Here is a 25,183-nt window from a genome sequence, read left to right as displayed (position 1 = left end):
GCCGGCCGCACTTTGCTCAGGGGAGCCCATTGTATCCGCCCCCCCAACCCCTATCCAGCAAACTCCGAGGCCGGGCCGTGGTGGGAAGATCCGGGACCCCTGGGCGCCCCTCCAACGGGTCCCGCGAGCCAGGGCCCCTCCCTCTCCCGCCCTCCTCGCAACAGCGCGGTAGCAGCCTGGGCGCCCTTCCTTCCCAACGGAGAAGGAGGCCAACTGGCGGGCAACAGGGACGCACCCCTTCCCGAGCCCCAGCGGCGAATCCCCTCACCGCGCCCCCTTCCTGGGGGAAGGAGAGCCGGAGCCCGAGCGAGCCGAGGCAGGAAAAAGCTGCCGTGGACTGCCCGGCCCCCAGATCATTTTTATTATCGAGATTATTATTAAAAGGGGGTGGGGAGCCCAGAATGCGGGGGAGGGGGCTAGAGACTCAGCTATTTTTATTAAACAAATTATTTCTAAAATAATAATACGCGCAAGATGGCTGAAGGTGGCTGTGATGAGAGTGTTGGGTTCTTTTTTTTTTCTTCCTTTTTTTTTTTTTTTGATCTGAGGATAAAGCTCTGAAGCGACAGCCGCTGCGAAGACCCTGCCCGGACTGCCCTCCCCTCAGTTGAGAAGCTGCGGGCGGACAAACGAACCCACGGACGGAGCGACTGGCGCGGGCCCGCCCCGGACGCGTCGCCTGGGCAGCAACCGTGGGCCGACGGCGCTCGCCTTTCTGCCGACTTCTTCCAATTCTAATCTTTTTTTATTTTTTGGAAAGGACCGGGGTGGGTGGAGCAGAGGTGGAGAGAAATCGGGACTTGGCATTTTCTCCCTTCTCTCTCCTAATTTGAAGGAGGCCGCCAGCTCTCCCCTTAAAAGAAAGAGAAAGATAAAAAGAACGCTACAGGACCCTCGAGCGAGCGCGCCCGGACCCCCGGCCGCCGCCACCACCGCGGCCTCAGGAGCCCAAGATGGCTGGGCGCTGAGGGAGGCATCCCGGCCCGGCTGGCTCAGCCCGGCCCCGCCGCCGCGGGCTGGCTCCGACCGCAGCCCGGAGCCTTCCAGGCCAGAGCAGAGGCCGAGAAGAAAAGAAAAGTGGGGGTGGGGGGGAGCTGGGGTGGCGAAGGGGGAGGGCCGGGCCGGGGGGAGGGGAGGGACGGGAGCCTAGCCTCCTGTTCATTAGCAGTTGAGAAAAATTCCTTTCTAGTTTGATCAATCCTTGTTTTCCTAGGCAGAGCCGAGGCGCCCGCCCAGCGCGGAGACGTAGAGCGGGGTCTTTCCGCGGCGGGGGCGCCCGGCGCCGGGCCTCGGGGGAGCGCTGAAGTAGCGACTTAGGAGGTCAGGCCGGAGCACCGCCGGGGCTTCTCCTCCCTCCCTTTCTGGTTGGCTTTTTTTCCCCCCACTTCTCTCCCTCCCCCTTCCGTTTCTATTTGTGAAGGGAGGAGGAAGGCAGAGGCGGGCTGGTGTCTCTGGCCGGGGACTGGAATTTCATCTGAATGACTGCCCCTGCGCGCACGCAGCGCCCCGGAGTCGGCCCGCCTGCGCCCTGCAGCCCGCACCCGCAGACGGCTGGCAAGCCGGGGGGCGCCCGCGCCACGGTCCGGGGACCGCAAGCTCGCCTCGCCCGCCCAGTCCGGATCTAGCAGCCTTCGGCGCGGCCGCACTTGTTTCCCCGGCCCTCGGACCCTGGACGAGCTAAGGGAGGCGCAGCGCCAGCGAGCCGGGCGGGAGCCACCATTGCCGCCGCCGTCGTCGCTAGAGGAAGTGTGCGGTTCCTGGTCTCTGTCCGCCGTGGGGCGCGCCCCAATGTCAGCCGCGGGGCCAAACGCAGGCCGCGGGCCGTTGCTGCCCTAGCCGTGCCGACGGGGAGGCGGCCTTTTATATGGAATTTGGACTCCGGCGCTCCCCTCCAGGGCTGGTGCCCCGGCTGCGGCCCTGGCGCAGTCCGCCACCTCCCGCTAGGCGCTCGGGAGGAGGAGGAGACGCAACTGGCTGCGCGCGCGGCGTGAGGACCGAGGCTCCCTCTGGGGGGCGGGCGCGCGGAAGACGCTGGTGACTGAGCGACTGTCCGGGCCTCCTGGGGCTGGAGCTTGGGGCTTGGTGTGCCTACAGCTGTACCCGCCAGACCCCCAGGGCTGGGGAGTTGGGAAGGCCTGCCCGAGCCCCCTGCCCACTGCCGCCATGGCGGAGAATTGGAAGAACTGTTTCGAGGAGGAACTCATCTGCCCCATCTGCCTGCACGTCTTCGTAGAGCCGGTGCAATTGCCATGCAAACACAACTTCTGCCGGGGATGCATCGGCGAGGCGTGGGCCAAGGACAGTGGCCTGGTGCGCTGTCCGGAGTGCAACCAGGCCTACAACCAGAAGCCGGGCCTGGAGAAGAATCTGAAGCTCACCAACATCGTGGAGAAGTTCAACGCTCTGCACGTGGAGAAGCCGCCCACGGCGCTGCACTGCGTGTTCTGCCGCCGCGGCCCCCCGCTGCCGGCACAGAAGGTCTGCCTGCGCTGCGAGGCGCCCTGCTGCCAGTCCCACGTGCAGACGCACCTGCAGCAGCCCTCCACCGCCCGCGGGCACCTCCTGGTGGAGGCGGACGACGTGCGGGCCTGGAGCTGCCCGCAGCACAACGCCTACCGTCTCTACCACTGCGAGGCCGAGCAGGTGGCCGTGTGCCAGTACTGCTGCTACTACAGCGGTGCGCATCAGGGACACTCGGTGTGCGACGTAGAGATCCGGAGGAATGAGATCCGGGCAAGTACCGTATACACACATAGACACACACTCGCTTATACACTCCCTACCGCCTGGGGACCACCCATTCGGACAGGCTGAATCTTGTGACATCAGGCCAGAGGCTCCCTTCCAAACTCTAATACTCTGAAAGTTTAGAGGCAGGGTTCTGGGAAGAAGGGCCCTGCATGGCTACTTAATACATTCTTGCACCTGTGCTCAGAGAGCCCATCTTGTGAGTCATTTATAGAAGTGAGGTGTGGGGCTGTCAGGGCTAGAGTTTGGGTGTTGCTTTTCCGTTTTTCGCACAGCTCCCTCCCCCAGCCTTGTTTCTGTAGGCCCTACGGGAAGTCACCAAGGCAGTGACCCAGGTTCTGCTTCTCCAGCTGCTGTTTATGTAATGAGTGTCCTGGTGCCGCTGCTGTGGCTGACATGATCCATGATGTTGGCATACCAATGAGGAAGTAAACAAAAGCAGCCATGTTAGTTTCAAGCCCTACTGGAACCACATTGGGAGGTGATGGGAGCTTCCGGAGGGAGAGCAGATCTCCGGGTATCTGTGCGGACAAGGAAGGTCTGGACAGCCAGCAGTATCACCGGACAGTGTCTCAACTGTTTGGGTTATTCCAGATAGTCTACTCTTCATGTGTGAGAATCACTGCTCTGTGTGTTTGTTGAACGCGCCTACATGAACAAACCTTAAAGTATGTGTCTTCATCACCCTGAGCCCTTTGCTCCCAGCCCAGCCCTCTATCACAGCCCTCCCACACTTGGGGAGGGGAAGTGGAAGACGGAAAAAGAATCCTGTGGGTTTAAGGTTGAGCTGCCTTACAATCTGGTTTCAGGCAGCTGGCTCCCCTGGGCTGCCGGCTGAGTGATTACGGAACCACATCCCCTCCCATTGTATACACCCTGTAGCAGCGCCAATGTCAAAACCGCCTTCCCCCTCAGGCCTCTGGGCCTGGCTTTGGAGCTGGACTGAGGCAATACTTCCGTCCCCTTCTGTGGAGGGGGGCTCCTCTTAGGTCCCTCCCTGGTCCCCTGGCTTTCAGGGTTGAGTCATACGAGAAGGAAGAGGTTTGGCCTGAGACTGTCTGAGCCATTTCAGAAGCTCCAGCTTGGGGCCTGGGGGTGAGGTTGGGCATTGGTAGGAGTGGGAGTGTTTCTGGGTGGGGGCCCCTGGAGGCTAGTGAAGGACAGTGGGGAGCTTGGGTATGAGGAAGCAGTGAGCAGGGATGGGGGGCTGTTTCCTTTGGAGGGACAGTCAGAATGAGTCACTGTTTAGCAATTAAAAAATGTACACAGACAACTAACAAAAGGCAGGAGGGCTGCCACAGGCCGAGGGCAGGGACAGCAAATAAAATTTGCTGTATAATTAGTTTCCAATCCAATGGGCTAGGTCTGGGTTTTTGTGCCAGGACAGGGCCTCTGGTTTCTTAAAGGAAGTGTTGGAGGTAGAGACAGGAGCCATTTCCCCCTCCTTCTCCACTAGGGTTAGAAAAGGCAGAAGCCTAAGGGAAGCAGATGAGCCCCAGGGCAGACAGAGCCCAGACTTTCCCCTGTATTGGGAAGCTGCTGCTATTAATAAAGCTGGAAGGGCTTGGGGGAGGAGGCTGGGAAAGGGCAGAGGCAGGAGAAAAGGGCCGTCCAGTTCTCAGTCCTGGGATTGGCAGTGGAAAGTGAGAGGAAGGGAAAGCGGGAGATGTGGCTGGAAGGAAGAGAGGAGGGGGCAGCACCCAGGGTGATGAGTGTATGTGTACTCACACTCACTGTTTTGCTCAGTTGCATCTGAGTGCTAGGGCTGTCTTTCATTTGGGTGGAGGAGAAAACATAATTGTACTTAACTTGGTAGTAGGAGGGTATCTTTAGATGTGTGTCTGTGTTTGCGAGCGTCTTTGAGACTCTGCCTTGCCCTCAAATGCACTTGTCTCCAGGTTGTGTGGTTGGGGTGTGGAAGGGGTACATGCAGAGTGTACCCTGGGGTTCCCACCAGCAGGGCCCTCATCCTTGGCTCATGGGAGGATCTAGGTGGGAGCAGGCCCTGAACTTTGTCAGCAGCTGCATGCGTGTGTGTGTGTGTGTGTGTGTGTGTGTGTGTGTGTTTACACGTTTCTCCTGTTCCTGGCGTGGGCAGGCTCACAAGTAGTGAGTTGCATCAGGGCCAGATGTGTAATTCTGTTAGCTCAGCATCTGTGCCCTCTAGCCTGAGTCTCATCCCCTCCAGCTCCCTCATTGCAGGCCCTCAGGATTCTCTCTGGTGCCCCAGGCTATAGGGTTGAGACCCTTCTTTGGCCCAGCACCACTCAGTGAGGAGGAGGTGAGCTTCGGGGAGCCGAAATGGAAGGACCCATTTTGCTGTCCATGCTCTCTGGGCTAGCCAATGGGAGGGGCCTTTTCCTGGGCCTCTTTTCCCTTGGGAATCTGTCCTAAAGGTAGTCTAGTTGAGGGCAACAGAATTCTCCGATACAGGAGACCTGGCATAGGCTTAAAATGAAGCTCTGAGTCCTGTGCTTCCTCTTCTGTCCTTCAGGGAGAGGAGAGGGGGCTGCTGAAATGCCCTTTTGGCCAGAAATAGAAAACCCTGATCCACCTCTCCCTGGTGGCCCCTACTTATTTACTCAAAAGCATTCACATGTGCATGGGCCAGTGGCCTGGAGCAGGGACCCAGCAGAAAGGCAAGCAGGACCTCCATTCATTGTGGGGGGGACTTGCTGGGGGGGTCTCGCTGTCAGGCCTGTGAAGTCTATGGCCCCAATCTGCCCTTGGGAAGCCAGTGCAAAGATGACATTGCCCTGAGGCCCACTGAATGGGCCCGATAGACCCTTCTCTGGGACATGTCTAGACCCTAAATGTTTTCTGTTGGGGCTATAGAGACTAAGGACCTAAGATTAGGACATTTAGGTGGGTTCAGACCTGGAAGCCCTAGGTGTTCAAACTCTCTTCTATCCCCTGGATTTAGGGGTTCATCTAAGCAGCAGGGGACTGGTGTGAGCTGGGAGGGCCCCTATGTTATTACCCCCTCACCATGGAAAAGCGACTCAAGAGACGGCCTCGTTATGTGTGTGAAGCAGCTATGCAGGGTGTGTGTGTGTCTGTTTTCAAGTCAAAGTGTGCCTCTGTTATTCCTAGGATCCCAGCTCAAGGCTGGAAATGTTCCTTGCATTCTCAGAGATTTTAGAGTTGAGATGTTCTTTTAGGAGGGCATCCACTGGTTGGGCCATTTGGAGGTTTGCAGCTGCAGGGGGTGAGGTTACCCTGCTGCTCACACTGTCCCTGGCTGGAGGAGTTGGGTGGGACCCTGGAGGGGGATCCTGGGTTTCCACTCCCTGTGTCTGTGTCAGGTGGGCTGTAGGAGCGAGGGCTGCCCTAGGTGAGCCCCCTCAGGCAGTGCAGAGCTGTATCCTGTGGCAGGGTGGGAGTTGGCGTGGTGAGGCTGTGTGTATTCAGGGTGTGAGGCTATTTTAGCTGCCCCTTCCTTGACCGTCCTGAGTTTGCACAGAAGGGAGCCTAGTTTGGCCTTCCTCCATGGGCCCCAGGCTGCGGCCTCAGGCAGAGGCCCCCTGCACACCTCCAACCCAGATAGTGCTGACGCAGCCCAGCTGGGCGCCCGTCATGCATGCCCTATTGATTCCTGTGCCTACCGCAGCTCTGGGTGGCTGTGCGTCCACGTCGGACTGCAGGTGTGTGTGTAGCTGACACGTCTGGTTGTGTAGCTCTCATGTGGTGAATTTTTTGTGTCTCATGTTTGTATCTCTGAGAGGATATAATGTGAGTGACTGAGTTATGTAGTTGTCTAATTATGTACATGTGGTGTTTGGTCAGAAAGATGTGCATCTGTGTTGGTGAGAGAGCAAGCGTGCTGCACACCTGCGAGGTGAAGTTCAGTGTGCGTGCGTGGCTGTGGGCATGACGGTGCTGTGCCTGCCTGCTCGGGCTGTGGTTGGCGGTTGGGAGTCCTGTGCGACTTTGTCACCTAGAGGGGTGGGAATTGGGGCGGGCTGGGAAGATGGGATTCACCTTGGGTGAGCTTGCGGCCTATGGCAGTATCGGAGGTGGCAGCCTGCGTGGACCCTGCGAGGCTGAGGCTGAGGCTGTGTTGAGGGCAGGCCAGTGGGCACAGGAAGCGGGTGAGCCCAGCTGAGGCCCTGCCCTGGACTGAGCGGGCAGGCCTGCTCGGCCACATCCTAGCTCTGGGAAGCCTTCTTCCCCAACTAGCCTGGCATTCACACCCAGACAAAGGGGGGCTTTCTCTCCCGCCTCTTTGTTCTGCTGCCCCAGAGCGCTGCTCTCTGCAAGGCAAAAGCTAATTTGATGCTGCAGCTGGGAAGCCCTCTCTGGGGTCTGCAGGACTTGCCTCTCTCCTTGCCCTGGCTCCTGCCTGGAACCTCTTCTTTCTGGGTCTGAGGTTGCCTCAGCCTGGGGGTTCACAGGGTAGCCCGGGGCAGGAGCTGAGGCCCAGAGGGGCATGTAGGGCAGGCCCACGCTGCTCTGAGACAGCGCAGGAGTGTGGTGGCCCGGGGAGGGGAGGCTGACTGTTCTTGGGATGAGGTTTTCGGTGGGAGAGTGGGGGGTGGCTTTGGCAGCTGAGGAGAAGGTTAGGATAGGGTAGCTCTGGAGCAGGGATGCAGCCAGAGCTGGAGCTGGCGTGAGAGTCCTCTGGGCAGGGGTCTGAGCAGCTTGGAGCCCTCTTCCTGCCCCCTGACCCTCCCACCATGGGCGCTGCTGGATCCTGCCCTGGCCTTGTCTGAGAACCTGGGGCCTGCCTCTGGCCCAGCTCCTGAGGCCCTGTTCCCTCTTAACCTTGCTTCTTTTCAAGGTTGACTTGTGGGTTTTATTATTATTTATTAACTTTTATACAGCCTTGAGTCTCCATGGCCTCACCTGTCTGCCCAGTCCAGTCTGGTGTCAGAAATGCCAGCTGGGCCTGGCCAGTCAGGCTCTAGGGACGTGAGCTTTCCCAGGGCAGGAATGCAAGGGGCTTAGAATTTCCTCCTCTCTGCTTGGGAGGGGCGTCACAGTCTAGAATACTGGGTGACAGGTGTGAGGAGAAGCATGTTCTGAGACCTTGGAAAAAGGGGAATGAAGCACCCTCAAGCCTTCTTCCTCCACCTCCTCCCCAGGCCTTCTTGATGCTTTTGCCCTCCCAGCCCCAGGAGCAGACCATGGAAGGCCTTAGGTTCTAAGGGGCAGGGACAGGAGTGAGCAGGTCTCATCTGGGCCTAACATTGCCCCTCCTTCTGCTGGAGGCCTGGCCCCTCAGTGCTCCCCGTCTAGACCGTTTAGACCGTGGTTCCCCGCTTGGCTAGGCTCCTGTGCACTTGAAGTTGCTCCAATCCAGGCGACTTACTGTGGGCTCGAGCAGCTTCTAAAGAGCCCCCCACCCAACATTGAGAGCTCTAGCTCTGAATCAAGGTGGGAAGTAGGGCCTCAGCTCTTAGCAGTTCCCTGGGGGCTGGGATGGAAAGGAGGCTGCTGGGAGTGGAGAGGGGTCCAGGTCTTGCCACCTCTGCTCCCGTCTTCCAGCTTCTCAGCGGCCTGATTGGGTCACTTGGTGTAGCGGAGGTGAGGGGTAATGAAGGAGCAGCGAGTGGATATTTTTCTTCATCCCCCCCAATTTCTCAGTACCTGAGGCAGCAGTGGTCCCCTCAACCCCTGCTTCCTCCAGGTGTTGTCTGGCAGGATTAAGATCACCTGGCCTCAGGGAGGGCAATCCCTGCAAGGGTTAGCTGGCCAGCGTGGGCCCCCGCCCCTTCCCTCAGCAGAGGCAGGAGCCCAAGCGCCTCTGAGCTGGGGGAGGAGAAGTGAAAACCCCGCCACCTATTACAGAGTGTAGCTCTGTTGGCTAGGCCTGGGCTGGGCTCCCACCTCAGTGCTGTGGGCAGGCAGGAACCGCACCTGGGTTTGGTGAAGTTGAGGAAGGACATCGCAGGGTCCCAGAGTAGAAGTGCCACCAGGAGGGGCTCTGGGAGAGGCCAGAAGAGGAAGGAACGGGCTGGACAGGAGGTGCGTCCCTTTGCTTTGCCTTGAGGGGGTCAGCAATGAATTCTCTAAGTGGTTTGAGGGGAGCCGGAGAGGGGCCTCCCTCTGGTCTGGAGGGTCAGAGTGGAGAGCCCCTCTTTCCCATTCCTACCCTCCGAGGGAAACTGGGCTGGGAACCTACCTGGAGCTGCCCTCCTTTGCCCTCCGGTTGAGACTCAGCCGCAGGTGCACCCCTAATTGGATACTGTGGGTTTGAGCAGGGAGTCCATGGTGCATAGGTGTAGGGAGATGATGGGACCTGGACTTTCAGATATGTGGGGCATTGGGAAGCCTGGAGTCCGAGATGCGTGGGCGGGGGGCTGTCCTCCTGAGTGTGCCAGTTGTTACAGGGGAGGTAAAAAGGCATAATATTCCTGAAAGGGTGTCCTGGCTGCCTTGCCTTTATGGCAGGCCTCCCTCAATTGTCTGGGGCCCTCAGGAGGTTCAGCCTTCACCCTGCAGGGAGTTGGATGCAAGTGTCTGTGCAGCTGTGTATGGCACCGTGCGGGAGGTATCCCCAATGCCCCAGTGGCAGCCTGTGCTTGCGTCTGTGCGGTTGTATGCATGTATCTAGGCAACGTGCGAGGTGCTGCCCTCTCCACACAACTGTGGGCCGCTCCACAGCAGGGAGGAACCAGGACTACCTCCCTCTGTTCCTGCCCCCGACCCAGCAATGTTTCTAAACAGGTGCTGACTCTCAGATTGGCAACAGATCCCTGTGCATGTTGGGCTGGGGTGGGCGCCTGCTGGGGGCAGGGCAAGGTTTCCTGGGAACTGGTTCTTAGAGGTTCTGTCCTGGGTCTTGAAAGGTCAAGTTATTAAGTAGACTGCCCCAGGTTCCCCCAGTTTAGCTGAGAGCATCACCCCCATGTCCTACTCTCCTCAGAGTCCTGTGTTTGTTTGTTTGTTTGTTTGTTTAGCCACCAACACAAAAAGGGGTCACTGAACTCCTCACTGGCCTTGTTTTTCTCATGTAAAATGGGCTGGAGGAGTGAGAAAGAGATTGGTGGGGGCTTGGAAAGCTAGCTGGGTGGGGGTGGGGGTGGGAGTCCTGGGGTCAGACTTGTGGTCACACCTTGGCCCACACAGAGAAGGAAAAAGAATCATTCCTTGTTGAGTGGACACTGTGAGCTAGTCTCTGTGCGTTTTGCTGTGCAAACCTTATTTTATGTGTACAATCCATAGGTTTATTCAGTGAACGTGTTATGCATCCATAGGGTGCTGGGGCCTCTGTGTGGCCTGGCTCAGAAGGGAGGTGGGAAAAGATAGTAGCAAAGTCCTATTTTCAAGAGGTCTTGAGTTTTGTAGGGAGAGCAAACCATGGTTTGTGAGACTAAATACAGAATAATGCATCCTGTAGCTCTCTCTCGGGTGATGGTATGTTTTTATCTTTAACGTTGGATACACTAGGCATTAGCTACATGTGGCTACTGTGCATTTATTTATTTATTTATTTTCATTTTAGAGAGGAGAGAGAGAAAGAGAGAAGGGGGGAGGAGCAGGAAGCATCAACTTTCATATGTACCTTAATCACACAAGCCCGGGGTTTCAAACTGGTGACCTCAGTGTTCCAGGTTGATGCTTTATCCACTGTGCCACTTCAGGCCAGGCCAGCTATTGAGCTTTTTTTTTTTTTTTAATTTTTTTTTAAATTTTATTTTCAAAGATTTTATTTATTCATTATAGAGAGGGGAGAGAGAGAGAGAGAGAGAGAGAGAGAGAGAGAGAGAGAAGGGAGGGAGGAGCTGGAAGCATCAACTCCCATATGTGCCTTGACCAGGCAAGCCCAGGGTTTTGAACCGGCAACCTCAGCATTTCCAGATTGACGCTTTATCCACTGCGCCACCACAGGTCAGGCTATTGAGCATTTAAACTGAGCCTGGTGCAACTGAAGAACAGATGTTTAATTTTAACTTTTTTTTTTTTTTTTTTTAGAGAGAGATAGAGATAGGAAGGGAGAAAGATGAGAAGCATCAACTTGTAGTTGAGGCACCTTAGTTGTTCATTGATTGTTCTCTCATATGTGCCTTGACGGGGGGTGCTCCAGCCAAGCCAGCGACCTCAAGGTTTCAAACCTGAGACCCCAGTATCCCAGGTTGAGCTCCGTCCACTGCTCCACCACTGGTCAGGCCTAATTTAACTTCTTTTCTTTTTTTTTTTTTTTAATTTTTATTTTTTATTTTTCAGAGAGAGAGAGGGATAGACAGGGACAGACAGACAGGAACGGAGAGAGATGAGAAGCATCGATCATTAGTTTTTCATTGCGCGTTGCAACACCTTATTTGTTCATTGATTGCTTTCTCATATGTGCCTTGACTGCGGGCCTTCAGCAGACCGAGTAACCCCTTGCTGGAGCCAGCAACCTTGGGTTCAAGCTGGTGAGCTTTTTTTTTTTTTTTGCTCAAACCAGACGAGCCCGCGCTCAATCTGGCGACCTCAGGGTCTTGAACCTGGGTCCTCTGCATCCCAGTCCAATGCTCTATCCACTGCGCCACTGCCTGGTCAGGCTAATTTAACCTCTTTTAAATTAAATTTAAATAGTTACGTATAACTAGCAGTTACTGTATTGGACAGTGCAGCTCTAATGGGAGGGCAGAACAGGAGAGCCCCGCTGCCTGGCCAGGACAGGGAGGGACCCACACAGAGTCTGAGCAACGGCTGTGATAAGTTTCCTAGAGGAGTGGGACCTTGAATTGAGGATAGGGAGCAGGAAGAGGCACTGTGGCCTGCAGAAAACCGTCAGCGAGGTGCAGGGAATTCAGATATGCACAGTGTTGGGGACAGGATACGCTCAGGCCTTAGGACAGCTTTGTTGCCATGCTAAAATGTTTGGAAGGAGGGTTCTTGAGCAGAGGTAAGACCCTGCTTGAAGAGGTGTGTCTGGGGAGGGGGGCTGACAGGATGGACTGAGCAGCCGGGACCGCAGGACTGGGAGCAGAGAGGTTAACGAGACAGGAGACTAACGACTCAGATGAGCAGCTTGGTTCAGCACCTTCCACTTGACTGGCCTCAGGTCTTAGAACCAGAGTTTCCTTCTCACCTGTGTCCATGTGAGAGGCTGAGGGAGCTAGCAAGATCTTCAGAGGCACAGCTGTCAGCATCAGGAACAGGGGTGGGGGGCTGGCTCCTCAGTGTATGGTTATATGACCCTCTGCATCCTAGGGTACTCATCTCTAAGATAGGGATCCCAGAGAGAGCCAGCATGACTTGGATAAGAACAGACCCTATTGCCAGATCACCTAGGTCTATACCATAGCTCTGCCACTTACTAGCAGTGCACTTTGGATACATTACTTAACCTCTCTGGTTTCCTCTTCCCTGAAATGAGAATAATAATAGTGTTTATCTCAAAAATAATAATAATAATAGTATTTATCTCATAGCAGTGTTGGGATGATTAGATTGATCTGAGGTTGGGGTGTGGGGGGCAGGGGTGCTTAGAACAGAGGCTGGCCTGACCCCGCCCTCAGAAAGCTCATGGTTTAGATATGTGTGAGAAGCTATTCTAGGCTTTCTGTTCCTGGGAACAGGTTGGCCAGACGGCTGTCACTAACCAGGCCTCTGGGGTTGCATGAGGGCCAGAAGAGGCTGGATGGCAGAAATTTCGGTCATCTGGGTCAAAGGCTCTATAGGATGAGTCTGTTCTATAGAGGGAAGGTTGGAGCTCACCCGTCCTGGGTAAGGGGTAGAGCTGCAGCCCCCTCTGATGCCCCTGCCTCAACTGTCCCTGCAGAAGATGCTGATGAAGCAGCAGGACCGGCTGGAGGAGCGAGAGCAGGACATTGAGGACCAGCTGTACAAACTCGAGTCAGACAAGCGCCTGGTGGAGGTAGTTAAGCCCAAGGTCATGGTATGGGGTGGAAGCGGCTTGGGTGTAGGGCCTTGGGCTAGTTCCTTACTTGGGCTAGGACCTACTGCGTGGTCAGCTTTGTGCCAGAACCCCTTGGTCATTCACTGAACTGTTAGTGGATGAGCCCTGCTGGTGCCAGGGGGAGCTGGCACAGAAACCCTCTGCTACCAGCAGGTCAGACTCCTCTTGCCCAGAGGAACCCTGGACAGCCTGGGAGTTTGGGGTTTCAGACTCCACCGTCCAGGGTTTGAGACAGGCAGAAGTGGCAGCCAGAGGTCCCAGTGCTCACCTGCCTGCCCGTTCTTCCCTCTGTGCCTGTAGGAGAAGGTGAGCCAACTGAAGGAAGAAGTGCGGCTGCAGTACGAGAAGCTGCACCAGCTACTGGATGAGGACCTGGGGCAGACGGTGGAGGTTCTGGACAAGGCCCAGGCCAAGTTCTGCAGCGAGAACGCAGCGCAGGCGCTGCACCTCGGGGAGCGCATGCAGGAGGCCAAGAAGCTGCTGGGCTCCCTGCAGCTGCTCTTTGACAAGACAGAGGATGTCAGCTTCATGAAGGTGGGCTGGGCTCAGGACCAGCTGGTGGGACCCAGGGGCATTCCTTAACTGGAGCCCGCGTTTCTTTACTCTCCAGCCAGTTCCCCCAATAGGGTGCTGACAGGCCTCTGGAACGCTCCTGTTCTTTCTAGCTTTGTGACCTCGGGCAAGTCATATGTGTTCCCTCTGCCTCAGTTCCCTCACTTATAAAATGGGGTTGATAATACAGATCTACAACTATTTATCCTCAATTCCAAATTTTAAAAACCTCTGCTAACTCAAAGAAAAAAAATTGGGCCTGGGCGATGGCTCAGTGGATAGAGCATCAGCCCAGCATATGGACATCCTGGATTCAATTCCTGGTCAGGGCACACAGGAGAAGTGACCATCTGCTTCTCTCCCCCTCTCCCCCTTCTCTCTCTCTTCTCCCACAACCAGTGGCTTCATTAGTTCAAGCATCAGCCCTGGGCGCTGAGGATAGCTTGGTTGGTCCAAGCAGCAGCCTCAGGCACTAAAAATAGCTTCATTGATTCAAGCAATGGCCCTATATGGGGTTGCTGGGTGGATCCCAGTCAGGGCACATGTGGGAATCTATCTCACTATCTCCCGTCCTCTCACTTGGAAAAGAAAAAATTCTGGCAACTCATTTAACAGCAAAAATTGACCTGAAATGATGTTGGCAATTTATAGTCTTTATTTATCTTGTTGATACAAATGCTCACACATTTTGCTACAGAAACATTGATGTACCTGACCTGCGGTAATGCAGTGGATAGAGCTTCGACCTGGAACACTGAGGTTGCTGGTTCAAAACCCTAGGCTTGCCTGGTCAAGGCACATACAAGAAGCAACTACTATGAGTTGGTGCTTCTTTCTCTCTCCTCTCCTGCACTTTCTAAAATCAATTTAAAAAAAAGAAAGAAACATTGATGTATGGGATTATGATGCCTACTGGCATGATATGTAATAAATATTACAGGCACCGTATTTCTCTTCTGAAATCCAAATCCACATTCCAAAATACATCTGGCCTCAAAGATATCAGTAGAGGATTGAGCACCTACAGAATCTTCTAGGGTAGTTGTGTGTATAAAATGATAGATGTATAGAGGCCCTGGCCGGTTGGCTGAGTGAATAGTGTCAGCCCGGCATGAGGATGTCCTGGGTTTGTCCCCAGTCAGGACACAGATGAGAAGTGACCATCTGCTTCTCTCCCCCTCCCTCTCCCACTTCTCTCTTCCTCTCCCACAGTCAGTGGCTTGATTGGTTTGAGGGTCAGCCTCGGGCTCAGAGTAGCTTGATTGGTCCAAGCACCAGAGTCAGGTGCTGGGGATAACTCGATTGATTCAAGCATTGGCCCCAGACGGGGGTTTCCATGCACTGGTCAGGGTGCATGTAGAAGTCTGTCTATCTGTCCTCCTCTCACTTAAAAAAAATAGGTGTATAAAAAGCACTTACATTGTTGTCTGTCACATAGTAAGTGCTGGATAAATATTAGTGCTTTTTTTTTTTTTTTCTGAAGCTAGAAATGGGGAGAGACAGTCAGACAGACTCCCGCATGCGCCCGACCGGGATCCACCCGGCACGCCCACCAGGGGGTGATGCTCTGCCCACCAGGGGGCGATGCTCTGCCCATCCAGGGCGTCGCTCTGTCGTGACCAGAGCCACTCTAGCGCCTGGGGCAGAGGCCAAGGAGCCATCCCCAGCGCCCAGGCCATCTTTGCTCCAATGGAGCCTCGGCTGCGGGAGGGGAAGAGAGAGACAGAGAGGAAGGAGAGGGGGAGGGGTGGAGAAGCAGATGGGCACTTCTCCTGTGTGCCCTGGCCGGGAGTCGAACCTGGGACCTCTGCACGTCAGGCCGACGCTCTACCACTGAGCCAACCGGCCAGGGCCAGTGCTTTTTTTTTTTAATTTATTGTGTTGACATGATTTTAAGTGTCCCGATCAATATGCCATCCTCTCCACACTGCATTGTGCTCCCCATGCCCCATGCAAAGTCTCTTTCTACCCCCATTTCCCCCTCTTTGCCCCCTCCCCCAGATGTTAGCTATTCTTCTAAAAATGGAGACACCACTATCATCCCTCTATTACCCAGCCATACTCCAGCCAGAATCAGAAGGTCAACCCTCCCGAGGGGGGGGGGCATCTTTTCCCCTTTCCCATGTTGCCTTGTCCACTGATTAGACCTTTTTCTTCTCCCTAGAATACCAAGTCGGTGAAAATCCTAATGGACAGGTGAGCAGATGGTCACTGGCCCTCAGAGGAGGGCAGGGAGGGCCAGGCCCCCAGTGTGTGGGGGGGTAGGGCGGGCTCACCGGCAATACCTCCTCACAGCAGATACCCCGTCCACTGCCCCCAGGACCCAGACCTGCACGGGCAGCAGCCTTTCTCCCCCTAAGATTGGCCACCTGAACTCCAAGCTCTTCCTGAACGAGGTGGCCAAGAAGGAGAAGCAGCTACGGAAGATGCTAGAAGGTGAGGGTAGGGTCCTCAATGGAAGGGAGAGAGCCCTTTGAGAGGGGGATGTGCCAGAACCTTCCCTCGGAGAAGCAGCATGGCCTAGTCAGGTAGACCTACCTTCATGTCCTGGCTTTGCCACTTCTAGCTGTGGGACTTTGGGCAAGTGATATTAACTCCCTTAGCCTCAGTTTCTTCAGCTGTGAAATGGGAATAATAATAGTATCTCCCTGCTAATGGAGCAAGGTAATGCATGATGTAGAGTGCTTGGTCCTACAGATGAGAAGGGTCCCCAGGGGAGAGGAGGCCTGGGTTGTTTGGGATGTGAACTTCAGTGTCTTTTGTCCCAAATTCTCCACAGGCCCCTTCAGCACACCGGTGCCCTTCTTGCAAAGCGTCCCCCTGTACCCTTGTGGCGTGAACAGCTCTGGGGCGGAAAAACGAAAGCACTCAATGGCCTTCCCTGAGGCCAGTTTCCTAGAGACGTCATCGGGCCCTGTGGGCAGCCAATATGGGGCAGCAGGCGCAGCCAGCGGCGAGGGCCAGTCAGGGCAGCCCCTGGGGCCCTGCAGCTCCACGCAGCACTTGGTGGCCCTGCCAGGCGGCGCCCAACCAGTGCACTCAAGTCCTGTGTTCCCCCCATCGCAATATCCCAATGGCTCCGCCGCCCAGCAGCCCATGCTCCCCCAGTATGGCGGCCGCAAGATTCTCGTCTGTTCTGTGGACAACTGTTACTGTTCTTCCATGGCCAACCATGGCGGCCACCAGCCCTACCCCCGCTCCGGCCATTTCCCCTGGACAGTGCCCTCGCAAGAGTACTCACACCCACTCCCACCCACACCCTCCGTCCCCCAGTCCCTTCCTGGCCTGGCAGTCAGAGACTGGCTCGACGCCTCCCAGCAGCCTGGCCACCAGGATTTCTACAGGGTGTATGGGCAGCCGTCCACCAAACACTACGTGACGAGCTAACGCCACGAGGGCGGCGGGCGCTGGGGAATCTTCCCCCCCAGCCCCCGGTGGCTCGGGAATTATGCATCCAGAGACCTGCCCTTCTACCTTTCTGTCCTCCCTCCCTTCCTCCTTCATTCCCCTGAGTCTTGTCCTTTTGGATTTTGTTTTGTTTGGGACTTTGTTTTTGATTTTTTTTTTTATTATGAATCTCCTGGACGCAGAGGTGATAGTGGGAGCTGGCCTAGGCTGGGACCACGGGTGGCCCAGGGGTTGGGAAAGCGTCTACCTCAAGGCGCTGAGCTCTCTCTCTGTCTCCTTTTTTTCTTCTATTCCTTCTTCCTATCCCCATGGCTGGAAGGAGCCTCAGCCTTCCCTAGAGCCTTGAGGGGTGGGGGGCACCCCTCCTCACCCAGCCTTTGGAGGAAGGACCAGTGCCCACTGGCCTGCTTCTCTTGTTTTTCTTTTGGGCAGTTTGATCACTGACTGAGTAAGGAATGACCTATAGATTGTGGGGTTTTTGTTTTTTAATTTTTTTTTAAGACCAAGAATGATTTCTCCTGCTTCCTTCTTACCATCCTCCCAGATGGAGTTCAAAGGCCACTTCTCAAGCAGCTTTTGGCACCTTCAGCCTCAGAGTGGAATCTTACAGACAGGAATCCCACGTCCAGGAAAGGGAAAAAGGAACTTTGCCAATGATAGTGACCACAGCAAAAGCAAATAATAATATTAATAATAATAAAGAAATAATTAAATAAAAGACTATAGCACAGCCCTTGTTGAGGTCAGTGGGGGGAGGAGGGGATGCCCTGAGTTGGGTCCTTGCCTGGATTTTGACACAGCAACTTCCTGTAGTGAGCACTTTGTATGAATCGTGGACTTCCTGTTCTCAAGGCACAGGTATTTATTCTGTAATCTGTCTAGAGCACACACCGAAATCCGACCTTCTAATAAACATAATGGCGCAGTCCCGCTCCCTGCCTCGCCTCTTACCCCCAACTCCCTCAGGCCTGAGATCTTCAGGCATTGGTGTGGGGAGGGGCCCTCTAGGAATGGAAGACCCTGCCCTCCTTGCCTTGGTTCTCTTGGTCTAGCCTCTTCCAGGCCTGTGAATGTCAACCCTCAAGGCACTAACTACAAATACTCTTGGCCTTGGATTCATCTGGGAAATACTTGCTGTGGGTCTCCCAGGCCCAGTCCCTTGCTGCATGAGCCCTGGCATCTCTTTGAGGTTCTGCTAACATGCTCTTAGCTAGGACAAAGGAAGAAATACCTTCCTATGAATCCTGCAACGTTTACCTCCTTCAGTCCACAAATATTTATTGAGTACATGCCAAGTGCTAGGCACTGCGTAGAAGCATAGCAGGACTGTCTCGGAATTTATCTTAACTGGCCTTACCACCCTCATTGGGAGGGTGGGGCCACTCAGCTTCATGCTTCCTTTAGTGGCTTGGGCCCTTGAGCATGGAAGGAGAGCAGGCAGGAAAATCTCTGGCTCTGGGAGGCATGGAAGTAGGGTAGTAAAGTGAGAAATACTACCTATCCCCTTTGGCAGAGCTCCTCAAAGTCTCTAGCATGTCTTGAGAGCTTATTAAAAGGGCTGATACCTGGATCCCCACTTGGAAATCATTGAGATCCCAGGAATCTGTGCCTTTAACTCCCCAGTAATTCTGACATCCTGGGGTTTCAGAAGTGCAGCCATGAGGGACTGTCCAGGGTCCTGTTTGTGACAGGGACCCCCTAGGGTGGAAGGAGGAAATAGGGCACACCAAAGGCCTTCATCCTTTGCAGGGGAGCTGACCTCTTCAAAAAGCATCGCTGGTTTGTTGCCTAATACTGTGTAGACATGCTTATGTTGTAAAGCAGTCTGTACCTTTCCATACAGTACCTTCCAGGGCCGAATGAAGGCCTGAGTGTGCTCCCTCACCCCCAGCCAGGAACCCTAGAACAAGTTGTGTATAATCCGGTGCCAAGGATCCAAGCCTCACCAACCCCTAGTCACCCCTCTTCTCAGGAAAATAGGACCCAAATTGGAGGACATGGTCAGGCCAATTGGGTTGGCCAGACCAAACCAGAGTCTTGGTCCTGCTAAGTACCTCTGCTCTGTCCTGTGCAAGTGGAGATTCAGTGGGGTGGGTGGGCCCTTGTTTCATTGCCCCCCCTCTCCTACTTTGGCAGAGAGCCAGAATCAGGAGCAGGATGAGGACAGCTGGCCTGCCCCCTTCTCTTCCCCTGCACCTGTTTAGGGCTAAAGAGAGGGGGCAGATGGCTGGAGCACAGTACCCCTCCAGCCCAGGGTGGAAGGATGCCTGGGGGCAGGTGGTGGTCAGCAGATAAAGATTCAACTCCACTCACATCTGTTCCTGTCTCCCTTTCTCTAGTTGCCAGGAACCCTGGGACATCTTCTGTGCCAAGAGTTGAGAGCCAAGACAGAAAGCTGCCCGATTTTTTTCCCACTTGGCCTAGTTTTGTGTTAGCTGATGGGAGGGGTCCTTTCTCGAGGTACATCAATCAGATGAGGATATGGAAGAAGACTCAGGTGGTGGTGGGATGGCTTGCGCCCCCACCCAGATCTCAGCTCTGACAGCCTACCCTGGTCAATTACACACTCAGACAGTAGGCAGAACAGCCAGCTGCCTGGAGCTTGGCCTGGGGGTGCCTGGGCAGCCAGGGAAGCAGGGAGACACTAACCCCATCCAGCTGTCCCCAGCTACCCAGCTGTCCCTGGCTTTGTAGGAGCAGCTGTCAACCACTTCCCCAAAGGGTCAGGGGTAGAGGAGGCCTAGAAAGAACTGGAGCTGCCCCAGGACACGGCCTGCTGGAGGTGTGTGTGTGGGAGAGGAGCCTTCCACACCCTGCACTGGTGTGCGCGCTCAGGCACCTCTGCACCCACGGGACTCACTCCCCTAACGACTCAGATACCGGCTTTCACACCCCCGGCGGTGCCCTCCCGCCTTTCCGGGAAGAGCTGGGTGTTGGGGGCGTGTCTACCCAACCCCACCGACGGGGGTGGGGTGGGGGTGGGGGGACGGCGGTGGCTCCTGTGGCCCAGATGTGCGGGGGGGGGGTGGGCCGCGGGGAGGCCACCACCGAGGGGTTTCCTGAGCCCGCCACCCCACCGGCCCCTCTTTCATGTCGCTGCCCTCCCCCGTCCCAGCCCAGAGCCGAGCAGCTGCGCCCCGCTCCCCGCCCCCAGCCTCTTTCCCAGCTGTCTTTGGGGTGGGGCTGGGCAGCTGGGGAACAGCTGCAAGGCGGTGGGCGGGGGGCACTCGGGTGTCCCTTGCAACAGCCGGAAACAGTCTCCGTGCCCAGGATGGGGTACAGGGAGCCAGTGGAAGGCAAGGCCTGAGGCTGGTCGGCTCCTCCACCCTTCCCCCAGCGCATCTGGCGGGGCCAGCTGAGAACCCGGCAGACCCCAGATCAAAGCACCCTCCTGGCTTCAAAAGGCACCGGGGGTGGAGGAGTCGGGTAGGGCAGTCGGGAACACCCTGAGAAGTCAAGCCGCTGAGTCAGTGCTCCAGGCCCCTCTCTGAGACCCTAGTTCTAGCCTCACTTCTGGGTTCTTCCAGACCCTGTTCACACCCACCCACTCAGCTCCTATCATTATCACCATGCCCTTTCTTCAGACACCTTCATTTTCTCCCATCTGAGGGTGGTAAGAACCCACGAACACTTTCAGGACCAGACCTGACTCCCTGGGGGATCCCCTACCCCACCTCTTCAGCTTGTAAATTCCCAGTGGTTATGTGGAGGGGTCTAGGTCAAGTCTTTCATCAACCTAGCTCTAGGTCTACAAAACAGAAGGGACATTACTCTTACTGGGGCTGTGGGATAAAGGGAAGAGGACAATGATGCCAGGGTAGCCGTGGACAGACCCAGCACATTTTAGCCCCTCCTCTGAAGTGAGTCTCCCTGTATGATTTTGGAAAACTCTTAAAGGTGCTTAGGAACAGTAACCACTAGAACCTGGGGTCCTGATACTGGTTCTAGAGGCAGATGATGCTTGTTTCTGTGAGTTAAAGGGACAAGGAATGAACTTGAGGCCACTCTTGGATAGCCCCTTCCCTACTCTGTGCAAAAGTGCTGAGGCAAGGACCTGGGATTTGGGGCTAAGATCTCAGCCACTCCCCTGGAGGCTGAGAGAATGGGAGGAATCAGAGTGGGGCAGAGGCAGTTAGGGTTGGGAGGCTCACGGGGAGAGGTTAGAGACCTGCACAGGCAGGTGGCTGGCCTTCGAAACAACAGCCTCTTCCTTCAGCTTCTCTCTACTCCCAACACTCCACTTTTTCCACCTGCACCCCAAAGTCTTTCCTCCCTTCCAGGGGAGGATGCGTTCACCCTTGGCTTTATTCCTCTGGTGATAGAGAACTTACAACTTCAAGATGCTCTCTCTACAGTGAAAGCCTTTACAAATAACAGAAATCAATGGATAGAGCTTTTGCCTCTACATTAATTCTCTGTGGTGGATGAGAATCATACCCCTGCGTGAGGGAAGCCTTCAAGAGCCCAGAGCTTCTTCCTTAAAATTCCCTGTCCCTGGCATTTATGGTGCAGGGACTTGGCAATGGACTTAACCCAGAGTCTGAATGTTTCTTTCAGGGGTGACTAATTTTTTTTTTAATTTCTCTGTGGTTAATTCTTCTTAACTGCAGCAAACTGGGATATTTATTTCTCTTTGCACTAGAACTTTAATAATTGGATAGTTCTTGTGAGAGAACCCAATGCCTTAAGTTATTTTTTTATTATTTATATTCAGGCAAGAAGAGGGTGATATATGAAGTGGTGAGTGGTATAGTTTTCAACAGCTTGTAGGATAGCAGGTTAAAGGTGGCACAGGCAACATCTCAGAACTGCAGGTCAGAAGTGGAATAGCCTGACCAGGCAGTGGCGCAGTGGATAGGGCGTCGGACTGGGATGTGGAGGACCCAGGTTCGAGACCCAAGGCCGCCAGCTTGAGTGTAGGCTCATCTGGTTTGAGCAAAGCTCACCAGCTTGGACCCAAGGTCGCTGGCTTGAGCAATGGCTTACTCAGTCTGCTGTAGCCCCACGGTCAAGGCATATGAGAAAGCAATTAATGAACAACTAAAGTGCCACAACGAAAAACTGATGATTGATGCTTCTCATCTCTCTCCGTTCCTATCTGTCTGTCCCTATCTATCCCTCTCTCTGACTCTCTTTCTGTCTCTGTAAAAAAAAAAAAAAAAAGTGGAATAAAGGAGCTTCCAAGAATTGTGTTTTAAGGGTGGTGTAGACTTCTGATCTACCTGGAAAAAACGGCAGTGAGTCATTTGACACATGGATGCCTGGTTGTGAATTGGGTGTTGACATCAGACACTCTCCATGTTACAGGACACTGAGGATGGAGGGTGGCATGGGTGCAAATGGGCAGCTCAAGGCCTAACAGGGACTCTCCAGCCACACCAAATGCCATCCCTACCAGCTGCAGCTCATGAGCTCCACCCATCAAAATCTTATGCTTAGAGTCAGTCCTTCAGCAGCCCATGTGGTTCCAGGCACCAGTGGCTCTTCTGATTCCCCTGCCTAATTGTCTACCTGCACTCGGAGTCCCACCTCCTCTGTGCACCCCTCTCCACCCTCTCCAGAGGGAAGAGTAGTGAAATGATGCGTGTAATGCTGTGGTGACAACAAACTACTCAGAGACTAGATGACACGCTTTGAGAGGCCAAGGGGAGGCAACAGCCCCGGTCAGCAGTCTGAAGGACTGAAGCCCTGTCCCCAGCCTTACTCAGATATTTATTAGTCAATACAAATAACTCAAGGAAGCAGACAGCAGTAGTTTTCATGGGATGAAGGAAAGGACAAGGAACATGCTGACTCCTAGTCTCTGTTCTGAGAGCCTAAACATATTCTGTGTTGCTGAATCTCATCCTGCTGTTTTGCTGTTTCCAGCACGCGCTGTTTTCCAGTGTGGGTCAGAGGCCCCTGGACTCTCGTCAGCCCAGGGCTTTTACCCTAGGACGCCTCTCTCTCTCTAATTCTTCACAGCACATTCCTACAATGTAACATGACAGGTCTGCTGCTGGCATGGTCCACTTTCGGGTGATGGTAGTGATCACAATGTTTATGTTCTTTTGAGCCTACCACACTCCCATGCACTTAACACTGTTACTTGATTTTTTTTTTTTTTTTGTATTTTTCTGAAGTTGGAAACGGGGAGGCAGTCAGACAGACTCCCACATGCGCCCGACTGGGATCCACCCAGCACGCCCACCAGGGGGCGATGCTCTGCCCATCTGGGGCGTCGCTCTGCTGCAATCAGAGCCATTCTAGCGCCTGAGGCAGAAGCCATAGAGCCATCCTCAGTGCCCAGGCCAAGTTTGCTCCAATGGAGCCTTGGCTGCGGGAGGGGAAGAGAGAGACAGAGAGGAAGGAGAGGGGGGGGGGGGTGGAGAAGCAGATGGGCGCTTCTCCTGTGTGCCCTGGCCGGGAATCGAATCCGGGACTCCTGCATGCCAGGCTGATGCTTTACCACTGAGCCAACTGGCCAGGGCCGTTACTTGATATTTTAACTAACTGATTATAAGCTGCATAGCTTACATGTCCAACTAGGCTGTGTGTTTTTGGAGGACATGAAATATTAGTCACCTTTGATTTTTCAGAGCCCAGCATAGTGCCTGTTTCATTCATTCACTCAGTTATTCACTCAACGAATCATTATTGAGGTCCTTTTAATGTTGGTCATTGTTCCAAAGTTGGGGATACTTTGGTGAACAAAACATACAAACTCTCTGCCTTCTTGGAGCTAATAATTTAATGAGAAAGAGACAGGTGACAAATAAATCAATAAACGTGAGTTGGTGAAAAGTATTATGAATGAAAGGAAAGCAAGGTGAGGGGATAGGTCATGTCAGTAGGAGAGAGGGGGCATGGCAGTTTTTTTGTTGATTGCTTGATCGAGAGAGTGAAAGAGAAAAACATTCATTTATTGTTTCACTTAGTTGTGCATTCATTGGTTGCTTCTCATATGTGCCCTGACAGGGGCTCAAAACTGCAACCTTGGTGTCTCAGGACAATGCTCTAACTGCCTGAGATAATGTGGGCATGCCTGGCCAGGGCCCAGGGCATAGCAGTTTTTATATAGGGAGGTGGTCAAGGAAGTTGACATTGAGCAGAGACTCCAGAATGTGAGGAAGCAAGGGTTGGGGCTCTCTGGAGCAAGAGTGTTTCAGGAAGAGGGAACAAGTGTGGCCTGAGGCAGATGTTGCTTGTTTCAAGAACAGCAAGAGGGTGAGTGTGGCTGGAAAGGGTGAGTGAGAGGCAGAGCAGTGACTAATGATGTCAAAAAGGCATGAGGGAACAGGGCCAGGACATGAGGCATTGTAAGTGCTGTGCCTCTGCTCAAGAGGTATTTGCTGAATGAATGAGTGAATGAATGAATGAATGAACAATCAATGAAAGCCAACTGCTTAGGCTGTCAGGGCTCTGGGAGTTTCACAGGGAGCCCTGTGAGCCAGAAGGTACCAAGCTGTCTTCCTAGGGAGACAGGACGTGGAATCATGGCCTGACAAAGGGTAAGAATAGCACAAAAGAGGAGTTAGATGCCCCAGGGAAGAGGTGGCTATGAGCACAGGTGAGTATATAAAATTGTGGAGTGAGGTTGGGGGACAGTGAGGAGAGTTCATCTGAAGATCAAGGCATGTGTGAGAATCCAGGATTGACAGGTCTATAAAAAAGACTTGGGGTCAGATCAGAGGAGCCATGAATGACAGGATAAACAGTTTGGTCTTGAGTGTCCAGAGAACTGCATTTCAGAACAAAGGGGATGAGTGGCCAGGCAGGATGTGGGACAAGGTGGCCAGCTCGGAGGCAGCAGCATGTCCAAGTGAAGGAGGAGGTCGGGGTGCAGGGGGCAGCCTGGTCCTAGCCCAAGGACCAGGAAGGACCGTGGCAAGTCCTGTTGCTCAGGCCAAGGTATGGAAGCCCAGATCAGGCCTTCTCCATCGCTGCCAGCCAGCCGTGGGCCCTGGAGTCAGCAGAAAACTCCAGCCCTGGGGAGGAGGCGGCTCCGAACCAGAAGCTGCTGAGGGAGCACTGGCAGCGAGATGCCATTGTATGTCCGCAATCAAGATACTTCAGAGGAAATCAAAAGCACCAACTGGGGAAATGAAGTGTGCACTCTCTCTTTCTGTCTCAAACACACATACAAACTTCTGCCTCCAAAGTGGGTCAAGTGAAGGCTGTGGGCGTGGGCTGGGGAGGGAGGGCTGGCAGGAGAGGAGGCCCAGGGCTGGGAGCAGCCTGGGTGCTCATGCCCACTCACCCTCCTGGCAGAGGGGATGGCAGCAGCTGCAGGGTGGGGTGGGACGTGAGGATAAATATACACCTCGCCATGCATATGGATAATGCACACAGCTGCCCTGCCTGCTTTGCGTTCATTAGGACCAACTGTTTCAGGAGCCGTGGCAGGCGGGTGGGAGGGGGCGACGTGCCCATTCATAGACTGGGGTAGGGGCCTGCCTGCAGCTGTGCAGCCACCTCCCCCCTGCCTGGATCAGCATCTCAGCCCCTCAGTGTCCTTCTTCCTTCTTTTTATTCCTCCCAGCTCACTACTCTGGCACATCTGGGGGGCTCAGAGTGGGAAAGGGGCCTAGGAATTTGGCTGAATCCCCACAAGAGCTGAGGGAGTTGAAGAGAGAGTTGGGC

General features: G+C 54.5%; 1 protein-coding gene across 1 annotated transcript; it reads left to right on the top strand.

Annotated features, from left to right (window-relative positions):
• The first annotated feature begins 1,125 nt into the window (after positions 1-1,125).
• Positions 1,126-17,492, top strand: TRIM8 (tripartite motif containing 8). Its single transcript, XM_066354706.1, has 6 exons — positions 1,126-2,733; positions 12,464-12,559; positions 12,902-13,135; positions 15,318-15,349; positions 15,474-15,589; positions 15,933-17,492. Exons 1-6 carry the CDS (start codon positions 2,164-2,166, stop codon positions 16,538-16,540), a joined length of 1,656 nt encoding a protein of 551 aa, XP_066210803.1. The 5' UTR covers positions 1,126-2,163; the 3' UTR covers positions 16,541-17,492.
• Positions 17,493-25,183: the final 7,691 nt, after the last annotated feature.

This window comes from Saccopteryx leptura, chromosome 13 (genome assembly GCF_036850995.1).
Source record: "Saccopteryx leptura isolate mSacLep1 chromosome 13, mSacLep1_pri_phased_curated, whole genome shotgun sequence".
NCBI classification, from domain to species: Eukaryota; Metazoa; Chordata; class Mammalia; order Chiroptera; family Emballonuridae; genus Saccopteryx; species Saccopteryx leptura.
Note: the sequence above shows the minus strand (reverse complement) of the source record. Positions and strands in the feature narration are given on the sequence as shown.